This window comes from Plectropomus leopardus, chromosome 16, assembly GCF_026936395.1.
Source record: "Plectropomus leopardus strain MGB_pleo_1.0 chromosome 16, ASM2693639v1, whole genome shotgun sequence".
Taxonomy (NCBI): Eukaryota; Metazoa; Chordata; class Actinopteri; order Perciformes; family Serranidae; genus Plectropomus; species Plectropomus leopardus.
Genome location: NC_142191.1, coordinates 10,673,277 through 10,688,558, shown reverse-complemented (window position 1 = coordinate 10,688,558; position 15,282 = coordinate 10,673,277). Strand labels below are relative to the sequence as shown.

The window sequence follows — 15,282 nt, the reverse complement described above, 5'->3', positions numbered from 1 at the left end:
GCTCTTCATTTTGTTAGAAACACATTTAAACAGTTAGAATACCAGTCCCTCAAATGCATTTTATTCTACTGAGAAGAAAAGATGAAAAGAACACACAGGCACAGACAGAAAACACTTATCTTTATTAAGGCACAAATCGGACTCTGTTGTGTGTTATTTACAGACGGCACAAAATAAACTCCCATTGCTGCTCTGGAACATATCAGCCCTAACGCTACTCATTTTCTCATTAGCACTGATAACAGGGGACAAACCTTTAAAGCCAGAACTCCAAGAAAACCCCCAATTATGAGACGGAGGAGCGCATCAAAATGCAAGAAAAGCCGTCTTCCTTGGGAAAGCAACACAGCTGGGGGTAAAGAGACGGAAAGGCATAAATGACACCGAGATATGTGCTTCAGCTTTTCAAGTAGTGGAGGAAAAGAGCAGGATCTGAAAAAGGGATTGCAATTGCTGTTTTGGTTCAGTGTCACCAGGATTTGAGTTCAAGCTGGGTTATTGAATTAGAGAGTATTGCTGGAAAAATGTTTGATTCAGCGCGTGTGATAGTGTCAAAACTTTCAATTTCTCCGACAAACAAGAACAAACAGGCAAACACACACAAACACACACATCCACCAACACACACACCAGTTATGTCAAAAAGTCATTCAAGTGTTAAATAAAAAAAACTTTCAATGATTTAAAGGTCCAGTGCTTAAGATTTAGGGGGACATATTGGCAGAAATTAAATATAATATTATAAGTATGTCTTCTTTAGCATATAATTACCTGAAAATAAGAATCATGAGGTTTTTGTTACCTTAGAATGAGACGTTTATATCTACATAGGGAGCAGGTCCTTGTCTATGGAGATCACTGTTGCACCACAATATTTCTACAGTAGCCCAGAATGGACAAACCAAATACCAGCTTAAGACAGTGCCATTTAGGTTTATGCATCTGCAAATGTACTGAGCAGTCGTTTTACCACAAGAGCATTAAAAAAAACTGTTTGTTTTTTCTTTTTAACTTGAAACTGCTTTATTCAGTGTTTTTACTGGTTTAAATCACAGAGTCCATTTGTTTTGGTTTACGAAGAGACCTCTGCGGATAATTAAGCCTCTCATAAAAACCTCCTGAATGTCTGGATCTTGAGTTATCAGAGAAAAAAGGCGAGCACACATTAGCAGGTGCTAGGCTAACGACATCTCTCCAGCATGAAAAACAGCGTAAGAGGAACATTAATTTGGAATGTGTATGTGTGTGGAAGGAGACCTCTGTGGATAATTTGGCTCCTGGTAAAAACCTCCTGAATGTCTGGATCAGAAAAAAAAATGAGCACACATAGCACGCACTGGGTGAGCAGCCTGTCTGTGATGTGCAAAACAGCATGGAAGAAACACTGATTTTTTTACGTGAAACTTTGTTCAGTGCCGTTACCAGTTTTAATCAACTGGTCCATTTGTTTTGGAGAGTTAGAGACATCTGCGGATAATTCAGCTTCTGGGAAAAACCTCTTGAATAATGAGCATTGAAGGAATTCTAACCAGGAGAAGATTCAACTGGTTGCAATCTGCAATCCTCACTGCTAGTTGACGCTAAAATCCCTAAATCTTACACACTGCACCTTTAAGATCCACACATTCAGGAGGTATTTATTGGGAGCCAAAATGTCCACAGAGGTCTCTTCCTCTCAGAACAAACAGACCATGTGATTAAAAACAGTAAAAACACTGAATAAAGCAGTTTTACTTTGCAAATCAGCATTTTTCCGATGCTGCTTGTTGCAAATGGGCTTTTAACCACATTGGCTGAAAACATAATTGGCCTTTTCTGGAGCCAGTGTTTGGTTTCTCCATTCTGGGCTTCTGTAGAAACACGGTAGTGCAACATGATGATCTCCTTAATTGAGGACCTGCTCCCTATTGATAGATATGGACAGCTCATTTTAAGGTAATAAAAACACAATGATTCTTATTTTTTGGTGATTAAACACTAAAGACAACATAGTTATTAAATTCTTTTCAATTTCTGCTAATTTATCCCCCTAAATTCTCACAGTCGACCTTTAACAGCAGACATATATGTAACTAGTCTCTATTTTGAATGCACTGGCTTAAAAGAGCTTCAAGATACCGACAGAAATGTAAAAAATGTTACAACCATCCCCGGTCTCCCCTATTCTATTCTATTATGAACAGCATTACAGAATGTCGTTGATGTCCTAACATATGTATGTCAGGCTAAAATCCTAAATAAACAAGTAGCTAACGTGTTAGCTGATTCCATTTCCACAAGCGATGATGCCGGCTGTAACTGCTCTTAAGTCCAGTGCAGGAAGAATGAATCGGGATAAAGAGCCTACGATGATGCTTGATTTAACCGCCTCGGGCCTACCTCCAGAGCAAAACAATATTTTGTAGTAGGAGCCTGAAGGCCTCGATGTTACATTCTTGCTGCTTCTCAACACTGGTCAACAGACAAGCCGGCACTCTTGATGGAATATTAAGCACACGGGCAGATGGGTTACCAGACAGAGATTTGTATGCAGGTCACATACATATGTGTACGCGCACATACACAAACCACACCTCAGGGGAGTTGAGAGTAGCTCCTTTTTTTATAAACCTCCTTATATGCAGTCTCACATCGCGGCCTCTCTCTTGCTCATGGACACACACAAACACACGCACCTTGGCAGAATTTGAAATTTCCATGTCCTGTTTCTCAAGGCACTTAGATCAGAGAGAGGTGGTGCGGCCTGTGGACAATGGACTCCTCCCACCCTCCCCTGGCGCTCTCCTTTAACGGAGAGCCATCTCCTGCACACTTTCCCTCAGAGCACACAGATTAAAACTATTAAAAACACATCCGTGAGCAACACAAGCACTGGAGTTTATTTTGATTCAATCCCACAAACAGCGTTTTGCTGCCAGAAATACTCACGAGCATTAAATATGTATTAAAGGGACCTTGCACCCAAAATCACAAATACACATTTTTCCTTTTACACTATACATTCATTGGAGTCACCCACCCTGTGTTTTGTAATCTGAGCGTCTCTGTAGGTTGTTGTGGTATTCGGTCTAGCTGTGCATGCATGTGAGTGCATGTTAGACATTTATCTCAGTGGCTAATTGCTGTTGCTTTGCAATGCGCTCGTACGGTGGTTACCTCTGATATCGAGACAGTGTCATTGTGGAAGCGTAACGGCCACTCTCTGGTTACCTCCTGGTAAACACTGTTAGCTCTGCTAGCTTCCAGCTCAGCCACCTCCATGTTGAGAGCCATGTGCAGACACCTCTGAATCAAAGAAAACTCTAAATAAAACATAGGTTTCCTTCAACTCTGACTCATACTTTCAGATTAAGAGTATTTTTCAATTAGCGTCTGTGTACTGTATGTTAACATGTTTACACTCTTCTTCTCTGCTTGTTACAGTTGTAGCTTGCATGCTTGTGGAACTTGGCTCATGATGATGTCGGGTTTATTGACTCTGAAGTCTGTTGTTTGTTCATTGTGCTGTGTGCCTGCTTCTGTTTGGCAATTATACTGGCTGCATCAGTTCAATTCTCAATCCTCCCTACAGCTGTCTATTATTTCCTTTCTCCTCTGCACAAAAAAAAAAAAAATCGAAATCTGCCCCGTTGCAACTTTTCCTTTGAGCTCGCTCAGAAGCGCTTGCAACAAACACACGGTGCAGGTTGTCTGATGTATATTTTTTCACATTAGTCTGCTGCATATTTTCACCCAGAGAAAATCATTACCTGGGCCCAGAGGATATCCAGTGCGATTTGAAATGCTCGCACACAAAGGCTATTTTTCATGTGGAATCCCCCAGCCTAATAGTTGTATTCCTAATATATATTTATCCTTCCTTTTCTCCTTAAATAGGTGAGGCCTGCACTCCCAGACGTACTATTTGAGATCATCATGTGTTCTCCCTGCACACTCTCTCTATCCATTAGTGCTCTTCAGAAGCTCAAGCCACCACATTACCATCTGTCCTCCCTGCAAAGTTAACATATGTTTTTATTTTTATCCCATCCTATCACTTACACCTATTAATGTTCTTAGGCTCCTCATAAAGCCTTTTATCCTCCTCCATCCATCCTGGAAGGAGACACCACACTGTGTCTTATGCTCTCCTTATTTGCTGTAGTTAGAGTGATCGGGCTTTCTACAGTGTGAGCTCAAATGCTGTGTCCCTCACCGCTAGTTAAAGTCATCATGCTGCCTCCCTCCCTTCCATCTTTCGCTTTATGTCTTTGCCTCTCTCCCTGTGTTGCCTTCACATAAAGCTGCACTTGACCTCCATTTCTGTCAAGGAAACTGGAGCATCTGGCTCCTGCCCCATTACAACTCAACACCTCCTCCCTCCCTCCCTCATCCTGCCATATACCACCCATCTTTTACTCCCTACAGGGCCCATTTTCAGATCTCCCACATTCCATCGTCCTTTGTAGTTCCTCACTTCTGCTCCCTCCTTCTGACAAAACGTCTCATTTCTGCAGGAAACCGTTACACCTCGGCTCATGAGTCAACCTGTGGCTTAATGGCTCCCCTCTTACACTACACATCATTCGTTTGGATTCGCAGCTTTTCACAGGCACTTATTTATGGTCTGCTGAAAAGACTACACACAATAGAGCAAATCAATATGACGTGCTGCACAAAGGGAAAGGCGGTAACCAACATTTGAAGGTGCATTTAATAGGATTTTGATATTACCACTGAATCAAATCAAATTACTCCTTCATTGTGAAAGGGTTGCTAGAACTGCCGATCCCACTGAGAGTCAGCCCCACGCTGCAGCGCCGTGCAGCTGTCAGCCACTTTTCGGCTCAAGTCAAAACAATGTTGGTTCACATACTGTGGGAAGCTGCACTCAGCCCAGGAGATCACATCAACTGGATGTACACAACCGACCAGTGTGAAGTGCAAGAAAACAAGTGGCAGGTGAAGAAAGTCAAACATCTAGAAGGACAAACTGACCCAGATATTTTCCTCAGGTATTTGAGGAAATACTTAGTTTCATAATAAAAAAACTACTTTACAGTGATACAATAAAATGAAAGTTGAATGCAATTAAACATGCACAAAATAAAATGTAGTTGAGACATCATCAGAGCTGCAGATCACTGTTCAAGACCAACAAACAGGAATGCTTTTCATCACTGTTTTTCCAGGGGGGACTGTGCCCCCAAAACCAAGCATTTTAAGCCAAAATATAATTTTTCGCTAGCCATAACCATGTGGTTTGGTGCCTAAATGTAACCACATGTTAACCAGAGGTGTTGAAACATAATTTCAACATATTCACTAAAAAATAACATGCAAATATAACCTAACCATCATATGCAGAAACACACAATGCCAACATTTTTCTGCCAATAGCGTTGCTGATCCTGAGTGGACAAAAGTTACTTCAATGCTGCTTTTAGGAGAGTGTAACTTACAGTGTGAACAAACTAAAAACTAAAATACCAGACAGCCGGGGTAGTGCATGAAGTAAAAGCACTTGTTTGCAATCACAGAGATTTTGATGTAAACAAGGTGCTTCATCAAATAGTGTCTACAGATTGTGGGAAGTCACTGAGGAATCTCATACTTGTCTTACCAGTGTTGTCTTTTGTGGTTTTGTCAGGACACAGGGGCGTTGGGTTTTGGCAAGAAACGTGAGCCTCTGCATGAACTTTGTCTCTTGTCATCAGGAGAAAAGAAGCAGCTCGCCACCCAGTGTGTATAGGAGGAGTCACATGACTACCTGCACCCTACAGCGATCACAATGGGAAAATAATTAGTGAGTTTAAATTTGGAGAAAAAAAGCTGAAAAATACAAAAATACAACAGATAATTCCAATATGTTAAAAAAAAACCAATTTAACTAATGATCAGTATTTAGTAGTAAACATAACTGTACTGTGTAATTTGTTAGTATGTTGGACCAATTCTGTATGTACTTCCATACTAATAAAAAGTATGTCTAATGCAGTGTTTTAGCAATATACTCCCATTTGGAGTTATGTATATAAGATGGACAAAAATGACATATTGCTCTGCTCTGATTTTTACCAGTAGCCTTTGATTGCTGACATGCTAAACACTGTTTATATTGATTGTTTTTTAACTATATTTTGCTATGTGAATATTGTTAAATAGTTTGCCTATGAAGTAACATATATGATTGTGGGAGGTGCCCTCTAACTGGCTTAATACATAAAACTGTGGAGCTGATGGTCTCTGATTGGCCTCACCAATGCTCAAGCATTATCTATTTATGTTTTCAAATTTTCTTTGTTCTGTTATTCAACCTGATGAAGGTTTGATGACCGAAACATTTTTGACTTAATATTTTTTTTTTTTTTGCAAGTAATTGGACAGTGTGCAGAAAATCTCTTTTAAGCAATATATGATGAATCATAACAAAATACCCAACCGACAGAACATGTAACACTTCATTTTACCCTTACCTATCCAGCATTTATAAGAAGCATATAAAACAAAATTACATAGTTATAATGTAGTTGTGAACAGATTTTAAAAAAACTTTGTCAAAACTTGTCAACAACTGCAACTTACTCCAAAAAACATCCACGAGGTTAAACAATTAATGAACCATTTACATGTTATTATATATGCACTCAAACCTTATTAAAGATATTATGTATACACTTTTCTCAAAATCCTGTTGTGATGAGTGTCTACGCTCACACACACACGTCCCAGCTTCTTTTGATGCTGCCTGCGTTTTATTCATATCTGGGCTGTGTCTTAGAAGCTGCATCAGCAGTGCTCAGAGAAGACCACCATTGTTTGAGTCTAATCATGGTCGACGCTCCAGGCGTCAGTTTGATAAACAGACAATCTCTGCTTATAAATAATTGAACAGGCCCGTTAGTTCTCTCGCTCTCACAGTGTCACACTCACAGGGCTTTCGCAGTCGTTTCTCCTCCGTCTCGTATTTGCATGGTGATACCCTGCTTAGTGAGCTGTTACACTCGCTGAGAAATGGGCAATATGAAGATACAGCGCACGCAAAGTCAAAAGAGCACACTCCTTTCACAAAATCAGTGCTGTTGTGCAGAGTGTGCACACTGTCTCAGCTCACTAAGCAGGGTGTCACAATGCTAATATGAGAATGAGAGGGAAGGATGACAAAAGCATGGCAGCACTGTGATAGTGAAAAGAACTGAGTCAAATACACTGCTGCAGCTTTGTTTAGAAACATGGAAGCAAGCATAGACACACAAGTAAATTAGAGCACCAGAACTACCATTATAAGGAACAATGTCAACAGATTAAACAAACACAGACAATAGTGAGAGTTTGTGTGTGTCAGTGTGAGCGTATGTATATTATTTGTTATTTTAATGACTAGTTTTTGCTGTATGATTATTACTGTTTTTATTATTATATAGATTGGGGAGCTATGAGTCAGTGGAATTGAATGGCATTAGGAGTTCCAATTTCATGTGCTGACAGAGAGAGATGGATTTTCCATTTACATTTGGTGGTTTGTGGGTAACAGCATTTATGCAGTAGCTCCATTACGAACTGTACTTGCGTTGAATTCAATAATGTGTTGCCTATGGCTGAAAATGGAGTCTCCGGCCCTTGAAAGTATGCTACATCTTTTAATATGAATATATTTGTTTTACATCTAGTAGAAGAGTTTACTTTAACTTCTGATTTATTAAAGACTGATTATCAACCCCCGAGTGACAAAATGCTGCTGAGGAAAAAAAAGAACTCATGGATAGCTCTTCCTGCTGCTTGTGTTCACAGACCTGCAAAAATTTCTGAATTTAGAGATGATGATACAAAGTGACACACATGCATTTAAAGGATGACACAAAAAAAGTAAAAACCTACATCAACAGCTACCACCACATATGGAATATGATGCAGATTTGAATTAATGGGGGATGTTTTGAGGAGGGCGTATGCAAAATGAGATTTTGCATAGGTCCCTCAAAAAGATAGAAATGGCCCTACTAGCTGGTGTGTCTTAGTTGGCAGAGCTCCTAGACACAATTCTTCTGTAATAGGGAGAAATGCAGTGTATTGCAAGAAAAAAAAATGTGATGGTGGATCTTATTGCACCCCTATATCCTAGAGTACGTAGGAGGAGCAAGTAAGTGGTTAACATTAGGAACATGATTTCTTGCAGAGTTTGGACTCTTTACACACTGTAAATGTAAACATCAGCTGCTTACTCAGCTGGCATTAACTGTAATGTCACTGTCAACATCAATTAACTATTAACGTTAACATTATACTAGCAAGCTTACCTCATTGTCCCGGGATGAAGTCCCTGTTGCAGCTGTGGCTACTGTGAGGTAAGAGGCTGGTCTCGAACAGGATCGCAGAATCAGGCCAGTAGTCCTGAAGATTGAAAAACAATATAATTTCAAAAATGTTTTAAAAATATATAATTAAAAAATGACTGATGCAGGGCACCCAGTAGCTCAGTTGGTAGAACGAGTATGGGTTTGATTCCGGCCTTGGACCTGGTGCATGTCATAACGTCTCTCTCCCCCTTTTGCTCAAGCTTAAAGTAAAAAGTAAAAACAAAAAAAATCTTCAAAAAAGAAAGACTGATGCGTTGGCCCCTTGAGTTGCTGGGTTTGAAATACACTGCAGAAACACTGTTGTAGATTACCGTTTACCAGAATCAGGCTAGCTGTTTGCCCTAGCCTTTATGCTAGGCTAAGCTAACCAGCTGCTGGCTCCAGTGTCATTGTCAACAGACGGATATGAGATATGGCACTGATCTCCTCATTTGACCCTTGGCATGAAATGAATAAGAGTATTTCCCAAATGTTAAATGATTCCTCAAAGAGATAACTTCTTTTCTTCCTCATGCTCTGAATTAATCCTGGTTTACACATGTCTTTCCTGTTATAAAAACCTGATCTGGCCCAAATAATGTCATCATATTTAGGACAGTACATATTCAGGCCTCCTGCTCAGCAGTCCATCACTGTCCTTCCTGTGTCCTTACTTCCTCTCTTCCTTATGACTGTGGCTGGGTGGCTGTCTCCTTTTCTTCAGGTGACCGTGGTGAGCCAGGAGAGCTGAATTGGGTTCTTGGGGAGGACCTGAGAGCTGGAGTAGCGGTCATCAGCTCAAGGGTACAACAGTGATCAGTTAGATGTCACATACCGCCACCTCTTCAGGCCTGACGGGCCATGGGTCCATACCAAGTGTGCTTCAGATGTTGAATCTCAGACCTATTTTCTTTGTTTCGTGGTCATTTCTTCTCACTCTTGTACCTCTTCATGTCCCTCTGCCTCTGTTTCTGTTTGTGTTTGCTCTTTATCTGCCTTTTATTTCCCTCTTTCCTCCATCACTCTTTTTCTTATCCTATCTCTTGTTTCTTTTCCACTGCATCCTTGCTCCCTGTCTGTTTTCCCTCAAAGTGAATTACACATTAACAGCAGCCTGTATGCTTCAGGCCCTGCTGGGTATTTAAATACACTGTGGCCAGTATGCTTGTATGTTCAGGCAGAAGAGTTAACTGATGTCACTGTTTTTTCACCAGCCCTTATATACATAAACACACAATACTTCAGCCACCTGCCTCTCACTTAGATACATGTAAATGTGTACGTATGCATGTGCAAATGCGTGAGTGTGTGTGCATGCATAGGAGGTGTGAATGTTCTTCGTCCGTATGCTATGAGTGTTGAGAAGAGCTTGACTCATCGCGTATGGTATCGTGTAAAAACATCTGATGCTTTGACACAAAGTTTGGCTTTGCAGAAAGACATGGTGTAACACTGTTGATCAGATTATCACACATTCAGATCCTAATCAGTGGAAGTAATTTTGAAAGACAAAATTGATAGCAGGCAAACTTGAAGCATATAGCACTTTTCAAAGCTGTAATTACAAAGTGCTGCACGAAAAGAAGAAAAGAGGAAACAGGAGGATAAAGGAGAGGGAGAAGACAATATATGAAAACTGCAGAGTTGTAGACCAGCTGCAGTCAACGTCACGTAATTGAAAAGCATAGAAGACTTTTTCGAAATCTTAAGGCTTAAGGATCTGATTCGGTTGGAAAAAGCAGGACTGAACCAGTTATTTCAATGGATTTCGTGACATTTTATGCAGGTGTGCCAATTAAGTTAAGGTAAATGTGCACAGCAGCATCTAGGTCAATAAAAGAAATCTGTTTTGTTAGAGTCAAGCTGTAGAAAATGCAGCTGAGTGCTGTCAGCATAAAAATTATCAGCGATATCAAAGTGTTAATTAAGTGGTCCACGTGGAAAATGAGAAATATGTACACAGTAAACAGTTGGACCAAGAACTGACCCTTGTGGAACACCATTTTCCAAAAAGGCTGATGATAAAACATGGTAGCAGTAAGAAGGGACCGGAAGTTAGGTTTAGGCATCAATAATACTTGGTTATGGTTTAAAAAAAAGATGGTCAATATCACTTAAAAAATACCCAACAGAACATTGATTGCTGCCATTTAGTGCAAGTACGTGTCTCAGACAGAGCTGGACCCGAATATTCAAGTATTCTGATGTTCATTAGTTGTGTAGGTTAGGATAAGTTATTTGCAGTGAAAAAAAATGTTTCACTGTAAGCAAATATTGAGGAATGACTATTAATTAAGTATAACTAAATATGAATCCCAAATATTAAATGTGTTGTAGCTAACTATTTCTGTGCTTCTGTTTCACAGCACTGGGTCAGACCAGACGTCTCAGATTCTTAGCCTATTATTAATCATGAACATTTTTGTGGGTCCTTTATCCATGATATAAAAAATGAGACAAGCTGTTTTTATGTCACAAATACAGCATAGATGGGACCTTTTTCCAAACAAATCCCTCAGGATTGAAAACATGCATGATAACAGTACAAACCGCAATAGTGTATAATAACAGAATCCCTAAAAATGAATGCCTTCAATTAAAACAAAAGACACGTGTTGCAGTGCAATGCCGTACATCTCAACTGAGAACAGAAACATTTCTGGCTGAATGGTTTTCGGGATATGCCTATTCTCAGCACATGCATACACACACATTCCATTTTTTCAGTAAGGATTTTGACATTTTTTTACCATGTGTATTTTTTCTCTGTCCCTTCTCTCAAATAAATGAAATTTATGTACAAAATGGTGCATCAATTTGGGTCCAAGATGTGGATGAACATTGTTCTACTTTACACTTTGTCTGCAGTGGTTTCAGGATGAAATGGAGTCAGTGAGATATTTTCAGCCACCGTGTCTGAGTGGATTAGTCCAGTATTCCTTTAAGGGACATAACGGTTTTAAAACTGCTACTGCGACTCCCTTGCCTCCATATGGATTACAGGTCTGGGGGAAACAACAAAAAGCAGACCATAAACATCTCTTTCAAAGCGAGAGCTGTTGATATACTCACTTAAGACAGACGGTTTGCATCTTATCTTTAATTAAGACTGTTTGCCATAATCTATTTACAGTATTTCTTAGACTGCTCATACTTGGACAAGGACAACGAACCGAACAAACTCCCTTACATACAGTCTTTTCCTTTCCCCGGTCTCTTTTTCTCACCCACACATGCAGCACTTCTGATTAGCCATATGGCTAATTTACACGTTCTTAACCTCAATAAGCAGTGACAGGCAAACACATCTCCTCAGACTTCCCATCTTTATAAAGATGCCATTTTTGACCTGGAATTTTGACGGCAAGCCGTCTTTCTATGTTTGTCTCCTCTCACATTTTGCAATAAATGGATTTATGCTCTGTGGAGTTTTATGTAGAACGTGCCAAGATTAGCGGGATGTTTAATCATGGAGCCTTTTGAAATAAGCTTAACATTTATCCAAGTGCAAGGCAAAGAAAAAAAAACTGCACGGGAGTTTTTTTTCCCCGTCTGTTCTGACTAGAGAGGTCCTTGGGAATACCAAATCAAGCAGCACTGTAAAATGTTTGAGTGTCTGTCTATTGATTTATATGGGACTTTTTTGATATTGTGTTTTCTGTGCAGGACTTTGAGGCTTTTCCCAAACCATTTATATCCAAGAGAGACAAGGTTTATTTATTTATTTTTTTGTCTTCTCTGGCATTTTTCCCTCACTGCCACAAGAGATTCCAGACTGGCCTTTGTCTTTTTTGGCATGGTCAAGCTCTCCTCTCTCTCACCTCCCCACTGGGCACAAATCTCTGCTCTTTGAAGACAAGTGAATGTAACAAAACATGGAGCAATATGCAGCACTGTCATGCACCACAGCAAACAGCACACGTACAATCTGCACAGTGATGAGTTTATGCTCCTGTGTGCAGAGTGCACCTGGAGTATTCTCAGCCCAAACGAGACCTTCGGGCAGCTTCTTGTCAAGACCTACTGGAACAGCTCCTACAAACCTCTCTCCACCTCAGCACAAACGCATTTTAACAAATTTGTCAGTATAAGCCGCTGAGGGTGACCTGAAACCACTGCAGTCTTTATTTTCTCCTTATCCCATCTCCAAGTTTCTCAAAAATCTTCATCCAATGCTCGTGTTACATTTGCACTATGTAGCGGATATGTTAAAACCTGAAATTTCAACAACGATGTGGATAAAGTTTGGTTCGGCTTAGGTGCAAAAAATGCTTCGTTTTGGTCAGGAAAATATCATGTTTTGACTGAAAATACCTGCTTTTGATAGCATCATCTCAGCTGGATAGAGAGCAATGTTTCACTAAAAAACAACTGCTCATCATAACACTATCCTAACCGGAAATGCAGCGAATTCTTGGTAGACAACTACCATTAACCCGGTTGGAAATGCAGCTATGTCTTGGTAAAGATATTCCTGTTTCATTGCACTATCCCGAATGGAAACGCAGTGATGTCGGTAAAAAATAACCAATTTTCATGGCACTATCCCGACTAGAAACACAGAGATTTCTGAATGAAAACACAACCGCTTTTCACAGTACTATCCCCAGTGGAAACACCCCGTTGGTCGCTAAAAAACAACCACGTTGGTGGCTAAAAGGCTGCTAGAGGACACTTTAATGACTTTAAATACAACAGCTTTTGTTGTTTATTTGTCTCGATTGACTCAGTTGACTGCAGCTTGCAGGCAAGTAAGCAGCATTATTTGCTTATAGTTTTGTTTTAAAAAAGACACAATGTATGACTAAAAATTGCAGCACATATATATTGACATATATTTTTTTATGCATGTATGTTGATTTTGTGATTGAAAGTTAATTCTTGACCTCAGCAAAAAAATGATGTACACTCAGGAGCTGCTCTGTGCCTTTAAATCAGATCACATGGTCTTCCTCAGCAGATAGAGCCCTGTTGTTAGCACTGGTGTTCAATTTTCTTTTTTGTGACAAATTTTCAGGACTTGTCCATGTTGGCTTGAGACTGAATCCAAAGCTAAGAATTAACTTTCAAACTTTAACACAATCACAGATGAGAAATCCTTAAACATCAGCATCCCTTCTGATTGTTGACAAATGTTAACTTTACCTTATTATTCAAATATGTGACCATCTGTTTTACACCAAAATATTGCACATATTAATAAGGCCAGGTATAATACAGTATCTGACATACAGAAGTAGGAGGACTGATCATATTTTTCACACAGGGTTTACAACAAAAATTGGTTCAAAAAGGTTTCTTAAACTCCAACATCCCCCTAATGTGATGTCGTCAGAGGACGTGAACTCAGTGACCTCAATCGCTGCACCAAACACTAAACATTTAGCTGTGGTTTGCCTCTGATTCAAAGACAGCCTTGAAGTCTGCTCATGAGAGCCTTACTCGTAAAGAAAAATCTCAATATTAATCATTAATGATTATGATTCATTTATATTATCACGCTGTATTTTATGTGGAGTATAAATCTTTGTAAATGGTTAACTACACTCAATGATTCTTTCCTGTCATCTAGAACGAGGACGGCAATTTCTCTGTTCGAGATTTTTATAGAAGCTTTTGTGCCGACAGAGAACAGACTAGACTTCGGCCATGTGGTTTTTTTTTGTATTTGTAGTTTGACTTATTAAAGCACACATCAAATAAATGGTTGAGTTGAACAGCTCAAATGAGCAATTTGGACCTTTACTCAGTGTCATTTAAACTGTTGCAATTATGTCATTATATTACATATCACATTAAATTGTATACCATTACATGACTCCTAATCATCCCCTGAATAATAATGAGTCTTGTTGAGTTTTGCCCATTATGACTCCACCATCTGCGTCGTTGCACTTACCTGTTACATTAATAAACCGAGCCAAATGCTGTTAATGCTGTACAGTCGTTTTTACACTTCAGCTGACTGCGTGTGTGTGTGTGTGTCTGTATCTGTGTCTGTGTGTGTACAGTCTGGCTTGTGTGTTTGTGCGTCTCCCTCCAGGATTTGGACTGTTGATGATGATTTGATGTGTCAGGTTTCATTTACACCTGTCCTTGCCTGAGACACTGTGAAATTAATTGAGCCAAAACATTAATTTGCTTAAGGTTTCTCAAAGTGTCCAACCAGTCATTAACATGCATCACATCAAAGCTCTGGGATTTTCATTTTTTTTAAAATCCATGTGCAATAGAGAGGAAATACCAGAGCAGAGCAAAATCTGTGTTACGTGCGTGTGTGTGTGTTTCTGATTGAAGGAGAGAAAGACAAAGACGGAGAGAGGACGAAGAGAAAGTACTGCAGCGGAAGTTGATTATGAGGTTGTGAAAACGCTCTGTGTGCTGCTTTTTGAGAGAGACTCTGAATTCATTTGTTCTACAGTGAGAATTATTAAATAGATCATCTGACACTACAGTAATAATGCAATTAATTATCTGCTGCTGAACTCCGTGTACAGTTTTAATTAGCTCTTTGCATAGCATCTGCCTATCAGAATTATAACAAAAAAAAATCTGACACTTCATTTTCCAAGTGTCAAAACTGTTGGGGAATTTATCGTAGCAGTGTTGGTGGACAGCATATGATCTGTAAATAAAGCTGTTCAGATAAAAATCCTTGATATTGGGGTGCCTGGTGGCTGTCCTCGCAACAGCGGCCGGGGATTCAAATCCAGCCTCGGCCCTGAGCTGCACCTCTCCCCCTCTTTCTCTCCACCTTTCACACTCACACTGTCCTGTCAATTGAAGGAAATAAAAGCCTGAAAAAAAAAATCTTAAAAAAAAAATTCCTTGATATTTTTAGGCACTTGGGAAATTAACTGCAACACTGTGGTGACGTTAGGATTTTTTTCCAACTATTGTGTTTTGTAAAATGTGTATATACTCTTAACCATTGTTTGTATGTTGACATTTCACATGAAAGAAAAAA

The 15,282-nt window shown here is 39.6% G+C and overlaps 2 protein-coding genes across 3 annotated transcripts in view; one reads left to right on the top strand and one right to left on the bottom strand.

Moving 5' to 3' along the window:
* mtmr9 (myotubularin related protein 9) overlaps window positions 1–15,282 on the bottom strand; it is a 100,134-nt gene that overhangs the window by 33,648 nt on the left and 51,204 nt on the right. For both annotated transcript variants that reach the window (XM_042504003.2, XM_088089074.1), the window contains exons 4-5: window positions 8,277–8,370; window positions 5,603–5,756 (exon numbers count right to left, since the gene is read on the bottom strand). In XM_042504003.2, the coding sequence (XP_042359937.1) occupies window positions 5,603–5,693 (91 nt within the window). In that variant the 5' untranslated portion in view covers window positions 5,694–5,756; window positions 8,277–8,370. The remainder of the gene's footprint in view (window positions 1–5,602; window positions 5,757–8,276; window positions 8,371–15,282) is intronic.
* xkr6b (XK related 6b) overlaps window positions 1–15,282 on the top strand; it is a 76,344-nt gene that overhangs the window by 12,318 nt on the left and 48,744 nt on the right. The window lies entirely within an intron of this gene.